At 41.3% G+C, this 22,772-nt stretch overlaps 1 protein-coding gene across 2 annotated transcripts; it reads left to right on the forward strand.

Moving 5' to 3' along the window:
* Positions 1-883: 883 nt before the first annotated feature.
* On the forward strand, positions 884-22,771 carry LOC311492566 (uncharacterized protein). 2 transcript variants are annotated; one of them, XM_084550861.1, is made up of 7 exons: positions 884-2,174; positions 10,022-10,989; positions 13,295-13,346; positions 15,203-15,326; positions 16,470-16,612; positions 20,134-20,367; positions 20,973-22,771. In XM_084550861.1, exons 1-7 carry the CDS (start codon positions 2,094-2,096, stop codon positions 21,657-21,659), a joined length of 2,289 nt encoding a protein of 762 aa, XP_084406987.1. In that variant the 5' UTR covers positions 884-2,093; the 3' UTR covers positions 21,660-22,771. The 2 variants fall into 2 exon arrangements, with proteins under 2 accessions (XP_084406987.1, XP_084406986.1); XM_084550860.1 differs by having other exon boundaries at positions 20,131-20,367; positions 20,973-22,770.
* The last annotated feature ends 1 nt before the right edge of the window (position 22,772 follows it).

The following is a 22,772-nucleotide window of genomic DNA, read 5'->3' on the forward strand; positions in this document are numbered from 1 at the left end:
TTTTTCACTGAAGTCGTACAACATTTTGTAGGTTTAAATTCATTCTTTAAATTACATTGTTAATGTTACATAATGCTCTTATTGCAACCTTTGTTCATGCACAATCTTTACCTCATCTAACATCTAAAATATTATAAACTATTTTGCTCTCCTGTGGATAGATACAGAAATGCTTTGGGTAAAATCAATAATCATGTTTTTAGAATGATTAAACAATAGTGGGAAAAATTGAGGGAAGTCCTAAATGTTTATTTTCTAAGAATGGGTGTTAGCAGTGAGACCATTGCACTCCCAAACATTGGTGCTATTGAACACCATATAGTGGCCGGGCTCACAGTAGATCTTATACTGGGACTCATTTGGGCAGGAAACAATGATACACATGTAAGGTGTGAAGTTAACGGTTATCAAGGTCATGGAAAAAAAAACAAAAAAACAAGCCAAGTGGACTTGTTGTGTTTTGTTGAAGACATCTTATCACTCATCCAAATAGCGTAATTGTAAATGACTTGTGGGGAGTTTGGGTTTTTATCAGGAACATCCATCCCGAAATTGACATAACTAGGGTGTGTTAATGACCAGGTACCAACCTGTAGCTAACTGGAGGAATTTGAAATTAGGAATATCAGTTGGGCGGCACAGTGGCGAGGTGGTTAGCACTGATGCCTCACAGCGAGAAGGTCCCGGGTTCGAACCCTGGAGTTTGCATGTTCTCCCTGTGTCTGCGTGGGTTCTCTCCAGGTACTCTGGCTTCCTCCCACCATCCAAAGACATGCTCATTAGGTTAATTGGTGATTCTAAATTGGCCATAGGTGTGAATGTGAGTGTGAGTGGTTGTCTGTCTCTCTGTGTTAGCCCTGCGATAGACTGACGACCTGTCCAGGGTGTATCCCGCCTCTTGCCCAATGACAGCTGGGATATGCTCCAGCAGACCCCGCGACCCTTAACAGGAATAAGCGGTTACAGAAAATGAATGAATGAATATCACAGTTCTCCAGTCAAAAGTAAACCACAAGTGAAAAATGGCCAAATGCATCTATAATCTAATTGAAACAGATCTTTAACGATGATGAGACCCCTTTATGCACTTTAAAATCCAAAATTAAAATTATGAGGTCAAGGATGAAGTCACATTATATGTGAACATACATGTCTTGCAGAGTCCGCTTTGGCGCCATCTATTCGTAGTATTAAGAACAGCAAAGACAGACGCAGAACAGAGTGAAATAGGGGTGACAACAACAAGTGACCCTTTTCTTCAACCCGAAACGTAAACCATCACAATATAATGAGAGATAGTGAGGGTTAACGGAACGGCACTTTGTATTAAACAAAACTGACTTAGTTACCTTATTAATATCACGACAAAGGTATTTTTTTAGATGTGGGAAAGTTAGACTTGGCAGATATTCAGATTTACAGTTAAATGGGTATGACATTATAAATTCAGCGTGGAAAGGAGGATGTTGCATTGAAATATACTTAGGTACTTTGGTCTGAAGGCATTCATGTTGCTCAAGAGATTGGCAGTTTTTTTCTCTGTAGGCCTTCGCCATAAACCTGGCATGTCTGTGCTGGCAATTCTACGAAATCGGTGCAAATAGCCTACTAATTTAAATGTGTGTGGTCTGCCCTCACCAAAGCGAAGTAGCACACATTTACATTTGATCAAACATCATGCAAACATGGAAGGTTTAACGAGGAGGGTTCCAGACGCGCACTTTCTATTAAACATCGACCATATGCGCAGTTGAGTGCACGAGGAATGCCTGCAGAATAAAAAATATCTGCAATAGAAAAGAAAGAGATGAGACAATAGTCACAAAGTTCACGGTCATCATAATACGGACTAACAAGAGCTACAGACATACAATCTGCTAATACTGAGGGGGAAAAAAATCGGAAGGGTGCATGGTAAAGTTGGCCAAGAGGAGCCCAGTAGGAGAGATTTTAGCGAGAGGTCCGATCCTGTGTTCGAGTTCGCCCATGAACGATGGAAGCGCGCTCCCGATACTTCAGGTGAATGAGAGGGAAGCGGAGGAGCGGGACACGGTTCACTGTGCGTCGCAATAAAAAGGAACAATTAGAGGAAAATGAGTTGTGTTACGTCGCTTGGGGCGCATGTTTTTATGACAGCATATCTACTCTCCGTGATGGGATGCGTTGCACAAAAAGTAAGTTGACATTTGTTTGCTGGAAAAAATAATTGACAAACTCAAAACCCGTTGAGAGTCGTGCTCCCTTGTATGGAGACAACCAAGCAACGGGCTACGTTCGTAAAACCTGTTATTCAAGAGTTGTTTGCTTCATGGCAAACATTCTGACAGTAAGACAATTAAAACTATTTATTTTAAGGAAATATAATAGTTGCCGTTCTTTTCGGCATAGGCATATATGTGATACACAAAGAGACATTTGCCTTTGTTTTATTTGTAATTTAAATATAGCTCGTCCTTTACTACCAGCCTTGTACACATCGTTAAAGGTAATCGCAAGAAGCGGCACGCAGCGTGGACGTTTGAAAAGTGTGTACTTAAAAATTGTAAATGCTCTTCTGTCAGACAAAACGTAAGCCGACTATATTAGAAGACCACTGTGAGTACAAAAACGTTTGAGCTCGTGTATTACAGTATGGAGAACTTTAGCAGGTAGTGACAGACTTTAAATTGGCCATTTTTACAGTCGAGTTTTGCGCACGTTCTGTCTGCTAAGAGAACCGGACGTAAACATATCCCTTCAAAGTGCTGCTTCTGATATTGCGAAATTCCTGAAGGAAATAAACTTTACTGCACAAATAGATTGCTGTGTATCCAGCTGAGGATTTATAACGGAGTTTGTCCATTACATTTAGCCAGCCCATCCACCTCATAGATAATAAACGACTGTAAAATAACTTTATTTTTAAAGTTTTGCAGTTCATAATATAAAATTATTACCGTGTGGCTTTTTGGAGGGGATGAAAAACCCTGTCACGCTAGTCAAAGACAGACTTCTAACTTACCTTGCTTCATGCTGACTTAACTCTCAGTTTACATTTCTCATTCATGAAAACTTTGTAAAATTTCTGTCCAGTATGTTAACACTTCTAAACTGTGTGTGTCACATTATATCCTCTGGGGGCTTTCAGATGGATGTTTTGACGGCACAGGCAAGTTTTGATTTTACTGCCCTTCACAGAGTTAGAGAATAGCATGCAGACTCCAAACTCCTGAAATGAGAACCACATTGGGAGCGCGTTAACCTTGTGTTTAAGTTTTCTTACTCTCTGAGGATGGATTCCCAGGCTGTGCATCTGTCTCGGGAGGAGTTCACGATCAAAAGTGTTTCCCTGATGAGCAGGGTCGCAGTGAACACCCAGGGGTAGCTTCTGGGACATGTTTTTTTCCGCTCAGCGAGGCTGTCATTCATGTTGGACATGTTTTGGCTTCTCCTGTGGTGGAGTCAAAGCTCCTGTCAAGGTAATGAGCCTCACAGCTGTCTATTGGGTGCTAAAAAGTTGATTGGTTGAGGTGTTTAAGTTGTTTTGATGAAATAACTCTGGATGTCACGGAGGCGTTTTAGTGGATACCTTCCTCGGAAATGTAACTGCGTATGACTTGTTGATGCACATTGTCAGTAACCTAAAACAGTCAGGTTTAGACAGAGGGAGGGTTGGGCATCAGTTCTTTGATGTCTCACTAGTGCATAGAAATTACTGTCTGCTCTAGTGTAATCTATATAATGTTCCTGCAATCTAAATAAACCGCAAAATTATAAAAAGGCACGGCACACTTTATATATTTTTCTCTTTTTAGTTTACGTAGCATATTGCCACCATGTGTGACAGTGGCTGCTGTCATAATACAGTATAAGAGAGGTTACCTCTGAGACAGATTTCCAAGAACATCTCAACTACAGCGAAGAGAAGCACCATGGCTTCCACCTGTCAAGAGTCGTCCTCTTCCGCTGATGGAGAATGACGGCTCAGCAGCACAGTTCTTAGAACTATCCAACAAAAGCCCTTGGTATACTGAATCGTCGGCTTCTCCAGCTTTAGTTCCTGTGTGTATAGGGTGCTCACTATCTTTGCAATTATCTGCCTGAGGGGGCATGGTAAATGATGGCTTTGTTCTCCGTTCCCCTTTTGTATTAAGTTGATTTTTGGAACAGCATAAACAAGCTTGGAATTTATTCTATCCCTCTCAGTCTGTTGGTCCACAGTTCAGCTCTGTGGATGAGGCAGAGTGAATTTGATCTTTGTTTTGATGCTCTGTTCTGTGTTTAGGAAGGTTTTATTTGTGATGGAATGAGGGGACATTCATCTCTAATTGAATTGAGTTGTGGGACCAGCGAACAGTGAATTCACTCATTCCTTCCATAAATTATCTGACAACAGATACACAGAGTCTGTCAACAGATAAACATGTCACCATGTGTCAGTGAACTGCATCGGGAAGAGATGGGGTGACGGTGTGATGAACAGAGATTTAAAAAGAACCTGGACTTTTAGGACTTTTACAAGAGCATCATATTCAGTACTGTCAGCAGTTATTTTGGCATTTAAAATAAAAGCTCTTGTAGGTGCCTTTATTTTAATTTCTTCTGTTGAAGTTGTGAGAGTCCTAAAAAAGTACCTTTTGCTTGTCGTGGATGCAAAATGGTCGCAATATGTTTGTTAAAATCTAATCTGCATCAGACGTAGACCTTTTTCCCTGTCAAAGTCATAGTTAATGTCTCTGCTACTCAAATCCTTCATTTGAGGCACACAACTAAGCATCTGAAACCTTTGAAATCTTTTTAACAAACTCCCCACCAGTCATTTAGAACTTAAGGAGCAACAGTGTGGTGAACACTTTCAAGAAAGTCCCTTTCCCTTTGTTTCAGCTTTGTTTTTTTGGACCTGGATCGCAGGAACTTTTTTAACAAAACGTATAATTTATTCTGAATACATTTCTTCCCATGATCATTTTTTCTGTTGAACCCAATACAAAGATGTAATGACATGCTGTATACTCATTGTCAGGCTGAACAACACTTCTGTGCATCATTTTGCATTTTAAGACAGTATATTTCCTATGATTTGCTTGTTTAGATTTTGGAAAATAAGATGTTTAGCTTTGTGAACATGATGCTATACAAACCTGTACATTAGAGGCACATGCTGGGGCTAAGGTCAAAGCCATAAAAATACACACAGTCATAATAAGATGATTTAACTTGAATTATTTTATTATAGAAGTAAGTACATTTAATTTCACCATTTTCTTTCCCTGGACAGGTCTAAATATATTACTGTGGTAGAGGGCTTTGACAGCGTTTGTCAGAGATCACGCTATATTTCGGGAGTTATACGTGTTGCTGGAGATGATATTCAATGAATAAGCTTTTCTGGTCATTTTGATGTTGTGGTTAAACTTGGAAATATGGTTGTATCCATTGTCAGTACAGCTTACCAGACTAGGCTTCTCACCGGCGTCCTGACCAAAGACTAATTATCATGGATGAATTTACTGGATCTCATTCCAAAATCTGGAAATGATTTCTCCAAAGTAGATGAAAACCACTGTGGTGATAAGGTCATGATTTACCACAGGGTTCCACAGGCTCGCTTCAGCGGCTCCCATAGCAGCAGCAGCTCTTTTAGGTGGAAATATGTTAATAGGTTTCACACCACAAACATGGAAAAGAGAGCCTCAATCTGCCTGTTTGTCTCGCTCAACCAATCACGTATCTGTGCAAGTTTCAGGAACGCAGCGGTAATTATTTACTGCGCTCCACTTTTCCATGTAGATAGACTGTAGCGAACATCGTATGAGGGGCCTGTGAATAAAATGTTGGTCACACAGAGGTGAAAATGTGCTGAGGGAGCGCTCAACGAAGGCAACGATAGAATTGCTTGGGCTTAATCAGGCCGCCACAGAAGTAGTTTGTAAACTCATCATGACCTGAACGTACAGCCACTGATCCCACTATCAGAGGGATTGACATTACAAAAGCAGTACGTGATAAATATTGGGCCTTTCCACAGCTGGGGACCAGCTTCTATCTGTATATTTGTAGGGAGCTGTGCAAAATACAAGTAGCAGGACAGAGCTGCATTCCATGCTACTTTGCTGCCTGCATCTCTCGCTCTATAAATGATATGGGAAATTTTATGTTTTCAAACCAGATTCAATTTATTACTATACTTCATTACAAGTCAGTCTCTCTTGTCTGTATTCTGTGTACTCTGCAGTTGTTCTCCTCCAGTCTTCCTGCATATTCCTCTACATTTGTTGAACTTTGAGGGGAAAGTGCTTTTTATGCCAATTGAATTAGTGGCACTCCTAATCTCATTAAACTCAAGTCGCTGCAGCTTTTATCTTCATTGCGGATTGAGTCTTGCTTTTTCTATTTTACAAATACATTTTTATATCTGTGCTTATGTAACTGTGAGTATGTAACTGCATCACTTAATCCAGCCAAATTTCCTTGATTAAATTGTGATCGAGTGAAAATATTACACATTTTCATATTTTTTTTTTATATTAAGCATATTTTATACAAATTACAAAGACCTTGTCGGCAGAGTTTTACAATGTCAATATTGGTGCCGACTTGAGAAATTGAGTGTGATCGCCATGCATCCCGAGTGGACTGCTGCTACCCGAGCACTAGCCCGTGAAGCAGTGTCAGTTTTCTCCTCCAGTAAACAGGACTGGTGAGGATTCCTGCCCCTTTTTGAGGGGCCCGCCTGCCTGTTTATGAGCTAGTCCGGGACTGTTTGTGCATGAGAGGGAGAGTGTGTGTGTGTGTGTATGTGTGTGTGTGTGTGTGTGTGTGTATGTGTTAACAGTTCTTCAACAGAAGCCAGCTCGTGTTGCAGAGTTTTCACAGCGGTGTCGTCACCCTGGGTGTTTTTTTTTTTGTTTTTTTTTTAAATATCCATGTAACAGCAAACAATAAGGTCAGGCTCCTGTTTTGTCAAATATAGACATACTGACAAGCAGATTGTGTTTTGGCTTGCTCACATTTTATGCGAGAAACAGGTATAAAAGGGAATTGTTTATGACAGATATGAGTTGTGATCAATTTGTGGATTTCAAGTTGTCTCTGTGCTTATGAGACAAGCATGAACCCCAGCATGGAATGTCAAAAGATGTACTGACATAAAAGCAAAAATGATAGAACAATAGCGTTTGTTAGGGGCCTCTCAGTAATGACAGCAGCTGTTCTGATGTTTCACTGAACAAGTCATTTTAGACAATTACGTGCTCAGTTGATCTACGTCTATCCAGGGAAGCCACTGTCACTGGCACAACTGGGACGCAGTGACCAGGCGGCTCTTATGTAAACTTTCGGCTTGCCTTGTGCTTATTAGCATCACTTCATTAAAATATTATCTGCCCTCCCCATTTGTGAAATGGCGCACTGCAGTCGCCATTGTTTCGCCATGAGAAAAGGGATCCTTGAATAATTAGCGGCCTGCCAGTGGAGCAGCCTGTGATGTAACAGAACTGAGATGTTTGGCATTATAAGAATGTCCCATTTCCATTCGACACTGTGGCACTTTGGGGCCCTTTCATGTGTAGTCTAGCATGTACATCCCAGGGTGCAGGGGACATCCTGTTGGGAGAGATGACCGCCTCTACCCATGACAGAGTTCTCTTTTTGGTATTATTAATTTATAGTTGGACATTATTTTCAACCTCAGTTTGTTTATTTTGAGGTGTACTGCAGGTGTTTAAGAGAGGCTGAGAAAAGAGCAGCAGTTCAGTAGGGTGCGCCCTGTTTTTCTGTTCCCCCTGTTATTCTCCCATATTGTAAAGTGGCTCCCCTCATTGCGCAACCTCGCTGCAAGCGCTGCGAACCCCAAATCAGCTTACTCTCTCAAACCCCAGCAGGAATGGCATTTGGCCTGTTCCAATGTCATCCGTGTAATCCTCTGCTGTATCACATTAATTTCCAATGTGAAGGCAGTGCAAGTGCATCATGACATGCACTAATGCAATTGCCTCCACATGTCAGTCTGGAGAAAAGCAACCAAAACACAGTGAGTATATTGTCAGAACAGTGGTAACTTGAACAAAAATATTAATGTGAGCAGTTAGCATGTTTTTTCAAATATTAAGAAGAGATCAGTTATGTGCCAGAAAGAAAAAAAAGATTCTTTAACAAAGCTTCTTCTGTTTGTAAATGTAATTAGGAAACTATGTACTGTAGTTAGCTGGGTAATTTGTTGCATTTCTGGTCAGCCACACACTGACTTCCTACTGTATTTCCTTGAAATGCTAAAGGGTTTTGCAAACATGTCTTGTGTCATAGCTTAGACCTACTGCATGATTTGTTTCTTAAAACACAAGCAAGAGCACTCCACATGCAACGATACTCCACTAAGATTTTTATTTATTTTTTTTAAAGATGCTTGTTCTGCCTTAAAATGTATTCCCACAATCCCAGGGACTACAATCTGCCTAGGATAGATATACATGTTAGGAAGGGATGTAACCAACATTTTAATGGGGTAATTCCACAAACTGTGATAGCCACACGCATGCACTGAGCAGCCTATACAAATTATATAGCGAAGCCGCACAGTTTTTGTAAATAGCTAATGTTAATACTGGTTTTGTTCTGTGAAATAATGAAAATAACTTTGAAACCTGCTGCTGGGTAACTGAGACAAAGTATAGTAATGGTCTGTGTAGGAGACATACAGAGGTCACAGACATGGCTAAGAAAAAAATATGTAAAACTACTAGATTTAATCATCATTTGATTATTATTTAAAGAGGACACAAGAAAACTATGAATTCAGCTGGACCTGCTGATTGTGATATTTTAATGCATATAGTTGTTGAGGATAGTGTTGTTGCACCCTTTTTTCGGAACATCTACCACCAAAAACACACTTTTTATTTTTAATTAGGTCATGCTGCCCTAACTCACCTCCCATGTGTCTCTAATATGATGTGGCCTGACTCTGAGGCTGTTGTCTGTATAAACTATGTAGAGCGTCTTTGGATTGATTCTGGTTCCTTTAAGGTTGAGTGAGTGGTTCACTGCTACAGTCAAAATTACATGGGTGTTTTTCAAATTAAAATATACTAACTGAGGAATACCTTTGATAAAGGCATTTGGAATATGGCTAGTGATAGTTGGTCCATGACACAAAGAAAGTTCTCGTCTAGCTTAGTAGGTCTTGGCTTTGCCTGTGTCCCTGATGCCCATTTCCCCCTCTGATCTAGGTTGCAATCACAAAGAGATCTCATATGTTTTTTGCTCAGTCTAGAGAACAAGCTTCGCCTGCAGGTATTGGTTTGCTACCTGTCTGGCATCGGGGTCTGCCAGTCTGGGGCATTCCCACAGCCCAGAATTCGAGGCCAACAGGAAAGCTCATAAACACACAGGCCCCCTACAAAGGTCTGGTCCTCAGATACCTGGCCTAACCACACATCTGCCACTGCTTAGGGCCAAGGTCCCCCTTACCTCCCTGTACACCTGGGAAGAATTACAGCCGGCATGTTTGAAGAAATACACTGCCCCTGAGGCTTACCCAGGCCACCAGTACTGGCAAAACACAGAATTTGATATCAAGGCTGAATGGCAGAGTTGAATAGTTCACTCTGTGTATGTCAGTGAGGAATCAGACCACAGTTGCCCTGAAGTGTGGTTTATGCCTCCACAGGACTAGACGACGTAACCCATGCACGCAACCCATGCCTATGCACATAGCATTGTTGTCGTAACTAAGTATAAACCGCGTATTAGTGACTCATTTAAGAATTTAGACGCAGTATAAAACAACAGTGGTCAACATGTTTAAACATAATGCAGAAGAATAACAAGAATGCCAGCGTGGGTGACTATGATGTGAATCACAGTCTACTTTGGTAGTGCTTGAACTGAGCTCAACCTGTTGTGTGTTATGAGTCATGTTGATTGTCACTCTGAGAAGCCTGACACCTCTAAGTGCCTCAAAAAATGTGACATTCTCAGATCCGCCTCCAAAGCAGATTTAGTGGATCGTGACACCATTTACTTAATGTGACTCCTGTTTCAGGTGTACTTTGACTGCGGAGCCAAGGTGGACGTGGTGGACGTCCAAGGCCTCATTCTGTCTCCTGGCTTCCCCTACAACTACTCTTCTGGGACTCACTGTGTTTGGCAATTTGTTGTGCCCATTGATTACCAACTTATTCTGGAAATATTTGACTTTGATGTGTTTGAAAGTCATGACTCAGCAGCACAGTACTCTGCTGTCTCTACTTTTGAAGAGGAAGAGGCAGACGAAGAGGTGACTTTCAATCCTGGCAGTTTAGCATCAGATGGAATCTCAGTGGATAAAGATACTATGCTTCAGAGTGTAGGGGATGTCTTAAAGACTCAGCAGTCCTTCCAAGATGGTGAGGTCAAGCAAGTGGTGGTCCAGGAGCAGTCCACAAAAATGGAGATTGCCAAAGTCTCAAATTCTGCTAAAAGGTCTGCGGATACCTCTTCTAACCTGTCTTCACCACCTTCTGTCCTCCTCTTACCTGGGGCTGTGCCTCCAGGAGACAAGACTGTCAACTCCGCCTCCTCATCTCAGCAAAAGGGTGACCTTAACCCTAGTTCTAACCCAAGCACAGTTATGGAGGAGACCACCGTAGCATCATCACAGTCCATCAGCACTCCAGCTGTTAGCCCCGAAACTCAGCAGTCCGTGCTTGACGCCTGCCCCCATGATGTCCTCTACATCTCGGACCTCATCACCTTTTCCTCCAGGTTCTGTGGGTCCAACCGGCCTCCCAGCAGCCAGCTGGTTTTCGGCTCAAGACAGGAGATGGTGGAGGTCATCATGGAGCTCATCACTACCACCCACTGGGGACGTGGCTTCGCTCTTCTGTTCCACTATCACAACCTGACCGAGCCAGGGGGGGACCACCGTGCCATGGCTCCCACAGCCAGCAAGGTAGAGACTCTGCTGGCTGCTGTGAGTGGAGCAGCCTTCTTCGCTATGATACTTACAAGTGCCCTCTGCATCATTTTCAGGTAACAGAAGTAGCGCAACAGTTAAGAAAATGAAAAAACATTTAAAGGTGATAGTGGTGATAGTCATATAGTCGTGATCAGTGCATTACATTTGTTTATTGACTTACATTTGTTACTGTGGTAGTACTACAAGTTAAGTTAGGGTGCAACTTTGGCTAATAGGTTTTTGTAATTTATGTTTTTTTACTTTGAATTAATGCAACCTCACTTTACTTTTAGTCTTTCTATACTAAACAGAAGGACTAAAAGTAGAGTGAGGATGCTTTCAGAAAATGCATTAAACATTTAAGTTGAGGTTGCATCCTAAGTCTATTTCCATCATCAAGTTGAAATTGTAATTAATTTCTAAAAACCTGCAAAACTAATGACATTCATTCCATCAGCCTCCACTGTTTACCTTTAAAACATCAGCATGTACTGTCATTGTGAACATATTAACATGCCCATGTTAGCATTTAGCTCAAAGCATTACTGGTCCTTGTTAACCCCATGGGGTTTTTCAAGTCGATGCCTGAGACGACATAGCATTTGCTACATTACGACACTACTATTTTTATAAAACATTTGAGTCACCAATTATCTCAAAGGGTTATAAATGTCCAACAGATTAAACTTCCAGATGAATCCCGTTTAACTGATCCCTCAGTGAATATTCTCCTGAGAAAAGTCTTATCTTTGATTTCTCCCATGAATGAAAATAGGTTGGTCAGACGGGAAATACTCATACACAGATGCACACACTCACACCTACACAGTCACGACTTTGTTGTGTTGACTCAGCTGGAAGCCTCCCTGATGTGGTGACCCTTGATGATTAGCTGGGTTTGGCTGCAACTGTGCGGCTTCCTTGATGTAGGTCATTCTCCCCATAGACAGCGGGGCATTTAAGGTGCTGCACCTGGCACCAATTCAAAAGCACAAAAACAAAGAGGCTGCATGAAAGTGAATGGGTGGGGAAATGGGGAGCTAGGGACTACAAGGAGAGGTAAAACTGAGTTCCGTAGCGATAGCATTGTCCACTAATCAAAAGGTGTGCCCTCTTCCATCCCAAAAGACAACAAACAAACTGGGGGTGTACAATTGGTGCTTTGTAATACTATCTGTTCTGTGATCCTGACTGTGGTACCCTACTGGTCCAGTCAGACTCAAATTTTGTCACAGTTAGTGTTCAACTTTCTGTGAGAAACAGTTTAATTTGATTTGTGTTCATTTCAAATCCAGCTCAATGTCTCCAACCCATCCGTCAGGCACAATAACTCTGCAGGTTCCCACTATTAATGACAGGGAAACTGGAAACATGTGTTCAATAAAATGAAAGTGTAATTAGCAAGAACAACAACACAAGTCATTCAGAAGCCAGGAAATGCATTGCCATGAAACATCAAACGCATGAGCAGCCTCAGTGGCTGTTTGTTTCTTATTCAGTTGTTCCCTATTAATTTAAACAAGTTCACAGAAACCTTTGGAAAACAACTAGCCTGGCAAGTCAGATGAGATCCTGCAAGTTTAAAGCAGCAAAGAGTTTAACTCCCAAGGTCCCCTCCGGTCAGAAAACAGCCAAAGGTGGATGAGAGTCACAGCAGGAGTAGAACTCAGTTGACTGGTGGCTGGTAATGAACTCATTCAGCTGTAATTTGTAATAAGAGGGTACTTGCTCAAGTGTTTCTGCATGCTTCACTGCTTGACGCGAACTGTCGTGAATTGTGAAGAAAACAGAAAAACATGGATGTGTTGGAGCTCATATAGAAATATAACTAATGTCAGACAGATACTTAACAAAAAAACATATCAGTTGTGAAATAGTAATATGATTGCCTTTGAAAAAACTTAATTGTAGACAGAATGTCCTTTCACACTTATAATATAAATGAGTGTCAATGCTGAAAAAGAATATATACGTACAGACAAAAGACAACAATCCATGGCACTGACATCTCAGCAACAAGCACCATGTGAACTGTTAGTTCACATGGTGGAGTAGAGCATTTGTGTGAATGCACGACTGTGGTGCATCATCCAAAACCACAACAGAGCAACTATTGAGTGGAAACAGCCACAGAAATGTACAAGATATTATATGTTGGTTGAGGTGGTTACTATGTCAAAAAGCTTCCATTTCACTACAGTTGTATGGGATAGTGTCCATTTTTACATTTCTGGTCAAACTGTGTACACCAGAGGAGATATTATACTCATAGAAAATGCTGCCAAGAGGGGAGTAAAAACAGCGCACATTCATTACAGCTGATTGTTGGATATGTCTGTAATTATAAATTGAATTTCTGTGGTTCTTCATGTTTTCCAGACCCAAACTGTGTCCCAAAAGAGCCAACTCCTGCTCATCCAGCAACTCTGAGGTACAGACACTACTACTGTCGCATGAAAAAAATAACCACATCCCATAGTTGGCTTTTCTGACAAATTTAGACCAGAAAACCTATTTGAAAAGTGCTTACAGATAAACATGGTATTCTTGAACAAATGTCACAGATGATAAAACTCATATGCTGTAGCTATTTCCATAACTAAAAAACAGTCCAGTCACAAATTAAAATTCAAGCCTTCAAGTTCACAAACTTTGAATCGGGGGTCCCAGATTAGATGCTTAGGAGTAAAACCTCTTCAGGGACTGACAGGAGGAACTTAAGCATTTGACATCAAATATGCTGCTGTTATCTTTGCTATTGCCATCATTGTGTGGTGTCATCATGACAAGACCTAAAGATTGCTAATGTTTTAAGAAAATAAGGTTGTGTATGCCTATAAAAATATCTCTGGATTATTTGAATCAAATCATTAAACTGTAAAAATCACCTACAAGACTGTCTGCCCCACCCAATTCAGCTCAAGAGTGAGCTGCAAAAAGAAGAATATCATCAGAGAACTGAATTCTGCTTTTGGTGTCGATGTGGATTCATCTATAATCAGAAAAAACACAAATTTGACCTGCATGGTGGACGTGCCAGGAAAACCATTTGCTACAGTTTGTCAGTAAACAAATAAACCTTTTGGAAAAATGTGCTCTGGACAGATAAATCAAAGATGGAGTTGTTTGACCGCAACAATATACAGTTTTTCTGAAGAGGAATTTCATACCAGCTGTTAAACATGGTGTTAGAAATGTTATGGCTTGGGGTTGCTTCACTGCCTCAGGGCCTGGTCAGCTTGCAATCATTGAGTCAACCATGAACTCTGCATCATATCAAAGACTGCTTGAAGGTTATGTGAGGCCAGCTGACTGAACGTTGATGCTGAACCGAACCTGGGCCTTTAAACAGGTTAATGATCCTAAGCTCATTAACCAATCCACCAAGGAATGGCTCAAAAAAAAAAAAAAAATGAAATGACCCAGTCAAAGCCCAGATTTGAAACAGGCAGTTGATTCAAGAGAACCCCCCAAAACTCTTGCAGCTGAAGGATTTTTTCTTGGATGTTGGTCAAAAGTTGATGTGAGAGGCTAGCGGACAATTATGCAAAATGCCCATTAGAAGGTATTTCTGCTAAAACTGGCAATATTAGTTCCTGAGGGTGTACTCACATTTTCTACAGAAGAACCTTACATCTGATATTTGTGTTCAAAATGATTACTAATGCTACTTTTTCTTGTGTTGTTGTTCAAGTGCACCACCTTTATCTGTAGGCACTGTTTCAAAGAAGATCAAATGTTATCTTTGCTATATATGTAAAAAAAAAAAAAAAAAAAATGATGGAATCCATTTCTTAAAACATGACTAAATATACTCATTCCATTTCTTCTCCCTTTGTTCTCTCTACGTGTGACTTTCTCGTATCCCCTACCTGTCTTGTCTCTTTTGCCTTATTTGCCAGTGAGACATTCTTCTCTTAATATTCACTGTCCACTTCTGCAGCACTGACCCTCTGTCCAACCACCCACAGAGCTGTACCAGATTAGGTTCATGTCAGGTCACACAAGGGATGCCGCTCGAGTCGGTGTCAGTTGAAGACTGCAAACTTAAAAAAATACTAGATTAGCTGCTTAAGGCCACCAACAGAAGACTAATACTTTACAGAAAACAAAAAATGCAAAAGCAAATTATGCTATTATACAGTAATAGCTTGTACTGTACCATTAGAGGACATTTCGACAGATGGCTTTGGGGCTTAATCTAACACCTGTAGTGAACATATTTACACTGCTGGTGCCATGATGAAGCTGTGTAGATCAACTCTGTGGCATTGTGCTGTGCTGTAGGTGCCAGCGGGAGCCCAGACCACTGGGGCTGAGGTCAGTGAGCTGCAGCTGATGGCTGAGAGTCAGGCCAACCTGGAGACAAACACAGAGCAGGACAACAACAACGACAGCCCTCCACATACAGGTTGGAAGGACACACACACAAACAAACCCCCACAATGGATAGATATATCGGATTTCTGATGTTGGTCATTAGAAAACTATTCATACTCAGAATTCAAACTATATTCTACTTTCCTTGTGTTCTAAGATAAGATTTTATGATGAGGAATGCAGTTATTGCAGCAAGCCCAAAGCCCATGGATCGCTCATTACTCTGGATGTCATTCATTTGGATTTATATCTACACAGCGTGTTTAGACATTTGACTAGAATAATTTCAGGAATGATAATAATACCTTCAGGAAAATAAATCTGTCATTAATTCACTTCCTGGCAAAGTAATGATGAGTTGAAATTTAAGTGCTCTCATTTAAAAGTGAAGACTTGAGGTTTTCGAAATGTGTCTCAGTTGCTGTGAATTTTTTTCAGGAGATATCAGTCATCTGCAGTGTAGGATTGGGTTTTCTTGGCGAAAAGTATCTCAACCTGGTGTTCTGCTAACCACCCACTTCTTCTAAATGAGTTCTGAGTAACATGCAGCTACTAAGTCATGGACAGGTTTTTGTTGAATCACTATGTATGTTGTAATATATTACTTTAAATCAAAAACTCTGAGAAACGCTCAGTGGACTCTGGGTGGGTCTGTTGAGTTTTCAACGAAAAGGAAAATTGCATTAGTTTTGGAGCAGCACACGGGCTTGGTCCTGGGACAATCCAAAGACCTCTTGCTCTCAGTGGGACTGAACCCAGGCTGAGAGATTTGTGGGTTGTGGCATTTAACCCACAAAGCAGCCTGGGAGTATTTTGAACAACAGGGGAGTACAGTCCCCTCTCTGTGTGCTCCAGTCACAGAGTTTACACAAAAACACACAGCTTATACACAGTGAAGGAGTTAAGATTAGCTTACTCTGAATGTTGTTTCATTCAACCATTTAAGTTAGAGTAAGACAATCATAAGCTCTACTACTTTTCTGAATACTAAGTGGTCCTAAGATGTACAACGTGGGGTATTTGAATTAATATCATTTCAGTTGTGACAACTATTATAGTGTTTATTATAAGTGCAACACTGTACAAATGAAGCTTTACCAGTTTCTTGGTGAAAAAAGCACCATTACACTATTACGCAATTTTGAGTAAATGTTTTCCCCCTGTGTTTTTGCAGTCAGTGTTGGCGGTGACATTTCTCAGAATGCAGAGGTGGATCTTTCCTGCAGCGGTCTGACTGAGCTCGATCTTGGTGCAGATGAGGTTTTCATTGTATCCTCAGCCCCAAGCCCAAGTGGGCTACCCTTCTCCCCTCTTACAGTAAGAACCAGTTGAATTATATCATTACAAGCTCCAAGGCAAAACATTCTGGCCTTAAAATCAATAACCTAGCAACATGGCTTGATGAATGATAATGTGTCAGTGTGTTAATCCACCATTTTATTCCATTTTGAAATATGCAAAGTGCTGCATTGATTTTCTGGAGGTTATTCACACTCCTTAGAGGATGAAGTCTACTATCTCTGATGACCTACTGACATTTTCCTCTAGTGCCATCAGCTAGTAATTTTTTTTGTGTAATTTGCACTGACATTCTTGCTCCAGCTTTGTGATTGTACAAATTTGGTGACCCATTGAGGTAGAAAAAAATATATATTTGTCCAATTCTTCACTTTACCTGCGAATAAATCTAAATCAGCCTTGGCTTTACTTTTAGTACTAATGATTAAATGTTATTATGGTCACAAGTGAGAACATGGCCAACAATATAGCTGCAAAACATGAGCCTCTAACCAGTGTCACTGTCTGCATGTTAGAATGTTGCTAGTATGGCTTTGGGCTCATCTTCTTGTTTCCTCACATTTCCATGTCAGTAGGATGAAATGTTCCGAAAGTTGCCTATTTGATCTCAGTGGGTGATCTCCTTGCTTTGGGGAAATGATCCCTGAACCAATGAAGATCAGAGGTTCAGGACATTCATTGCTTTGGGTTGACCCAGTGTTCCTATTAAGACTGACACCACTATACTGGTGTATGCATGGTACAGTCTAAAACTATGAAAACTAGGAGGACATAAATGGGAAATGAGGATAATTAAAAGATGGGAGGAGCATTGAAGAAGCAATGGTTCAACCAGGCATTTTTTCCTCTGCTCTCTTTTGTATTCTCTTGGAATAAGAGTTGGCATAAAACAAGTCTGGCAGCTTTTTGAAGGACTGGCAGGCTTTTCTGCAGCCTAGGCTAATGGAGTATTATCTACAGAGCCAGATTCCCAGCTCCAATTGTGTGTGTGTTTGTGTGTTGGTGTGTGTCATGCACGCTTTAGTGCACAGTGTGTGGTCTGCCTGTGTGTGTTCTCAATGCAGACGTCCATGTAAATAATGTTTGGGAAATGCTGCATTAGCAAGTTTTTGCAAAAGTCATTGAAAAGATATAAAACTCATCTTCTCAGTGTCAGAGTCAGGTTAACTTCCAGGTAAATGTGATACTTTTCATACAGCACGATAAGTGGACTGAACTGAACCTCAGTTTGACCTCTCTTATTTTGTTACAACAAAGCAATAAGAGGAGTTTATAACCTTGCTTGCTGTGGGCAGGGTGATGAGATCAAGGCAGAGAAGTCTGGATCAAAATGGTTTTGTACATGTCTCGCCATCTGAAAATCAACTTTGTCTGGTTCTGTTTCCCTCAGGACCCCTGAAGGGTCCCTAACCCCAGCTTTGGAACCACAGTTTGTAAGCAACAACACTGGGGGGGGGACTGATTTCTTGCTTCATGTGTCAAATCTAGAAGTTGCCATTGTGTTCATTCGGCTTTAGTGAGCTAAAGAACATTTTATTTAAACCCCCAGCTAATTCTTGTCTAGACAAGGCTAGCTGCTAGTGACTTTGTGGGAAGGATTATCTCTCTCCGATGAGTGCAACCCTTTAAACCGTTCCCCTTCCTTCATCAACAGCAGGTAACACATCAGAAATTAGAAGCTGACCTCTGCTCCTGTCGATCACGTTTTCCCTCTCTGGAAAAATGACATATACAAGGCTCAATATAGTGCAGTCCCCTTAAATGATCCTTCGTTTTGGACCTGTAAGGTACATTTAAGATAGTACAAGTGTGTGCCTACACAATACCACAAATGTGACTGAAACCATTCCAAATCCCCTGGCTGTTCCCTTGACAGCTTTAATATACTTAATAAATAATGATGAGATTTATAGTCACACATGCTCAGCTGGTTGGCTGTGTGGCTGAGTGGGCTAAGCTAATCAGCACACTTCCTTCTTGTTAATCCATTAATGCAGTACACAACAAAATCTGCAGGGAGACATTCAGGTGTGAGGAGGAAATGTAGCAGGTGCAAGAACCAGACAGGCAGCAGTCAGTTCCTAATATCCCTACCCTAAGGACTATGCTGTACACACAGTGATACTGTTTGACTGCTGACAGCTGCATGTGTGACTATAGCGGTTTGACAGCGGTTTCATGCGAGTGTGGAGCAGTACATTTCTTACTGCTTGGAATGTGGTTTCTTATTACACTGCCTCGCCAAAAAAAAGTCACCACCTGAATTAAACTAAGCAAATAGGTACGAGCCTACTGTTGGATAATTACTGCATGAGTGATTATCTTTCAGCTGGCAAAAAGTTATTTAACCCCAACTGAATGAGTAGCTTCTCATTTCTTAAACAACCATGTCAAAAGACACAGCCCGTGGTGGTGGAAAAGATGTTGGTGAAATCAAATCGAAGAATAACAACAGTAGAACTCTGTTTAATAGTGAAAGTAAGAGCATTTCCACGCGTACAATGTGAAGGGAACCCAAGGGATTAGGACTGAACAGCTGTGAAGCCTTAAGAAAACCACTAATCAGTGATGCTAACTGGAAAAAAGGTTTCAATTTGCTAGGGAGAATAAAGATTGGAAATGGAGGAAGGTCATGTGGTCTGATGAGTCCAGATTTACCCTGTTCCAGAGTGATGGACGCATCAGGGTAAGAAGAGAGGCAGATGAAGTGATGCACCCATCATGTCTAGTGTCTACTGTACAAGCCTGTGGGGGCAGTGCTATGATCTGGGGTTGCTGCAGTTGCTCAGGTCTAGGTTCAGCAACATTATGTGCCCAAAGAATGAGGTCAGCTGACTACCTGAATATACTGAATGACCAGGTTATTCCATCAGTGGATTTATTCTTCCCTGATGGCACGGGCATATTCCAAGATGACAATGTCAGGATTCATTGTGAAATTGTGAAAGTGGTTCAGGGAGCATGAGACATCATTTTCACACATGGATTGGCCACCACAGAGTCCAGACCTTAACCCAAGTGAGAATCTTTGGGATGTGCTGGAGAAGGCTTTGTGCAGTGGTCAGACTCTCCCATCATCAATACAAGATCTTGGTGAAAAATGAATGCGACACTGGATGGAAATAAATCTTGTGACATTGCAGAAGCTTATCAAAACAATGCCACAGCTGTAATCAAAGGCGGTCCAACGAAATATTAGTGTGTGTGACCTTTTTTTTGTTTTGTTTTTTTTTGCTTGAAGACCTCTGTCTTTCTGGCCATGCTCTGTACCAAAGATGCGTGTTTGATTCGGTAACAAGCCCCTTGCTCAGTGCAGGTCATTGACCATTGTAGCTGCAGTTGAGCGATTGTGCATAATGCCACCTCTGATATGTGAGCTATTTATGTTGTTTATTTCTAATTAGTTTGTTTATCCGGTCTAGGCCACTGTCTTTTAACCTTTTTAATGGGAAAGCTTGTCAGCACTTCCTTGCTGAACGCCAACCATTGATGAACACATCCACAGTTTAGATTTTAATGACCTCTATGTTCCTTAGCAGCGGGAGAGGTTTCTGCGACACAGTGACACCGGTCCTGACCCTGCAGGAGAATGGCCCGACCTCACCACTTCACCCTCTGGTGCCAGGTCCGCCAAGGACGACAGCAGTGGCTGCACCAGACCAAGAGCGTGGAGTGTACGCACCTTCCAGGACTTCCTCCCTCCGTTGCCGCAGCTTCATAAGAAGTGGTGCAGCTGGAACTCCACCAGTCCCTTCACCAAGCTGGTGGACAGCGTCAGTATTAAAACCATTGCAGTGTTTTCCCAGAAGGGCCAGAATGGCTTGAAAGGTTGTTGAGGAGTTGTCGAGGCTGGTGTGACAGGGTGTCATAAATTCTACTTCATGAACTGACTTGACAGAAAGGGTCACATATTTAACAAAGCAGATCATTTTGGGTTTGCATAATTAACCGCAAGTTGTTTGTGGAAAGATAATTTCATTTGCAAAACCTACATTTACTTCCTTCACTGAGCTGTTGCAAAAACTGACCATGCTAGCAAGTGTCAGAAAGTGTAATTGGGGCAATTTGATCATTTTTAAAATAGATGACATTATAGTAGAACAAACTCTTTCCCATGCTATCAGGTTAGCTAAAACTTACTCTTACAAGTTAAATAATTTTGTTGTAGTGAGGATGCAGAATTATTAGAGTAGCACTGCCCCCTGTATTTTGGGACATTTCGAGTAGTGAAAAGTAGTTTTAATGCGTAATGTTTTCTATTGAATTGTTTACATGTCACTGTCATGGTAAGGTGAATGCTGGCTTGTTGTTGTGTCCTAGTAAAAGCTTTTTCTACTCTTAAGTCTAAAATTTGATCATATCATCTGTATCATTCCAGGCTCCATCCAGTTTGGCCGCTAACTGCAGAGGGACTGACGGCAGGAAGGGCTTCTCAGACGTTCACCTGGAAGCCAAGGCAGATACCAGCACCATCTCTGACTCATCCATGAGCAACGCCTCCTACCCCCTCACGCAACCTGCCCAAAGGCAGCGGCGTCTCAACTCCACCAGCAACCTGCGTCGCTCGCGGTTCACAGGGCCTTGCTTTGGCCTTCTGTCCGGGACAGCAGACCCAATGAAGGCCTCCGGGGTTCTTAATACCCCTGTCTCCCCTTCAGAGCCCAAGTCTGGCTCTTCTTCCTCCACACAGTGTCAGATCGACAGTGGTCAGGCTGGTATGAGGCGTGATTTCCCAGGCGAGGGTGATCACATCAGCGTCCCTGTATTTGCCATCTCTGAGGAGGAGGACCGGCAGCCTCTGGTCTCAGCTGAGCACCTGGACCAGACCTCTGCTGTAGTGAATGGACTGGCTAAGGGGACATACGAGGGTAAGAGGCCGACTGTAGGAAGCACCAGCCTCAGCCCACAGAGGGCAAGACAAGAGTGGAGGCCATGGGGAAGCCAGGCGTCAGGAGGGATTGGTCCACTCCCTTCCAGTGCGCTAACCGAATCAAATACAGTCAGTGACAGCCAGCCGTCTCTCAGCCTGTCCCCGGGGCTGTGCAGTGTGACCAAACAGATGTGATGAGATGGTGAAGAGCAGGGACTCTGGTGGGCCAGTTTATGCATTTCTGAACTCTATTAGTGCCACTGTGAAATATATAGGCAACTTCTCAGCTTTTACAAAAATATTATTACATTTACTATAGCTTCCTGTTGTCAAATATATTCTTACTTTTTTTTTTTCTATTTTTATAAAGTTATGTATGGTCAAAGAAGAAATATTATGCTGCTTACTTTACCAAGGCACTGACTGCTGTGGTGTTATGTTTAAAAAAGATGACCGTTTGCAAACACAAACAAAATGTATTTTTTTTTTTTTTTTTTTTTTGGAGTGAGTACTTCATAACCCCAATATTTTATCAACTAGTTAGATGCTGTTCAGGGAGTTATAATACTCCAACCATCGCACTTTGCTTTCAATAGATCTTCCATTTTGGATTTTGAGCTGACTGTGCCAGCTTTCTGCTTTTTCCTTAATGTGGTTCTTCATGTGATCATTGCAAATACTGCTCATCCATTATTACCCGAAAGAATTCTGCAGAGCATAGATCATACAATTATATCAATGTTGCAACAGTGCATGCATACAATATGTACTCCTCTAAGGCTGATACTGGATTATAAAAGGGAACTCAAAATAAAAGCGTACTAATATACACCATAGTATTAAGAGAGATATATGTAGTATTAAGAGAGAACTAGAACTCACAATAGTATTTAAAATAAGCTGTTATGAATTAATGTAAAGTTTTAATAAAGGCTATGTCATTCACATGTTGTGTCTTTGATTGACAGAAAATGTCACATGATCAGCAGGAACATTACACAAAGTTGTGCTGATCTTCAACTTGAAACTTTTTTTTTTGTTTTAATATGCATGTGCTTCTTAACTGGTCTTCAGTGAAAATGGAAAAAAAAACATGGGAAGCAATCTGAAATAAGCTAAACAGCACATTCAGAAAAACTGTAGTGGTTTTTGTAACCACAAAAGGTGACACTACTAATATAGTAACTTCCTATACAGCACACATTCATTTTTAGGTGCTAACAACTTTTTGCAGTGATATTTAATATTTTGTTAAAATTTGTTAAGAGCATCAGCTCTGCACACTGCAGCCAAAACATACAGGCAAAG

This window comes from Chelon labrosus (genome assembly GCF_963514085.1).
Source record: "Chelon labrosus genome assembly, chromosome: 9".
Lineage (NCBI taxonomy): Eukaryota > Metazoa > Chordata > Actinopteri > Mugiliformes > Mugilidae > Chelon > Chelon labrosus.

Bases quoted from the DNA above. Each gene is read 5' to 3' on its own strand.
- LOC311492566 (XM_084550860.1), top strand. From the start codon at position 2,094: ATGAGTTGTGTTACGTCGCTTGGGGCGCATGTTTTTATGACAGCATAT. The intron at 13,347-15,202 runs GTACAGACACTA...GCTGTGCTGTAG, and splicing joins GCTCATCCAGCAACTCTGAG to GTGCCAGCGGGAGCCCAGAC. The intron at 20,368-20,972 runs GTCAGTATTAAA...GTATCATTCCAG, and splicing joins TCACCAAGCTGGTGGACAGC to GCTCCATCCAGTTTGGCCGC.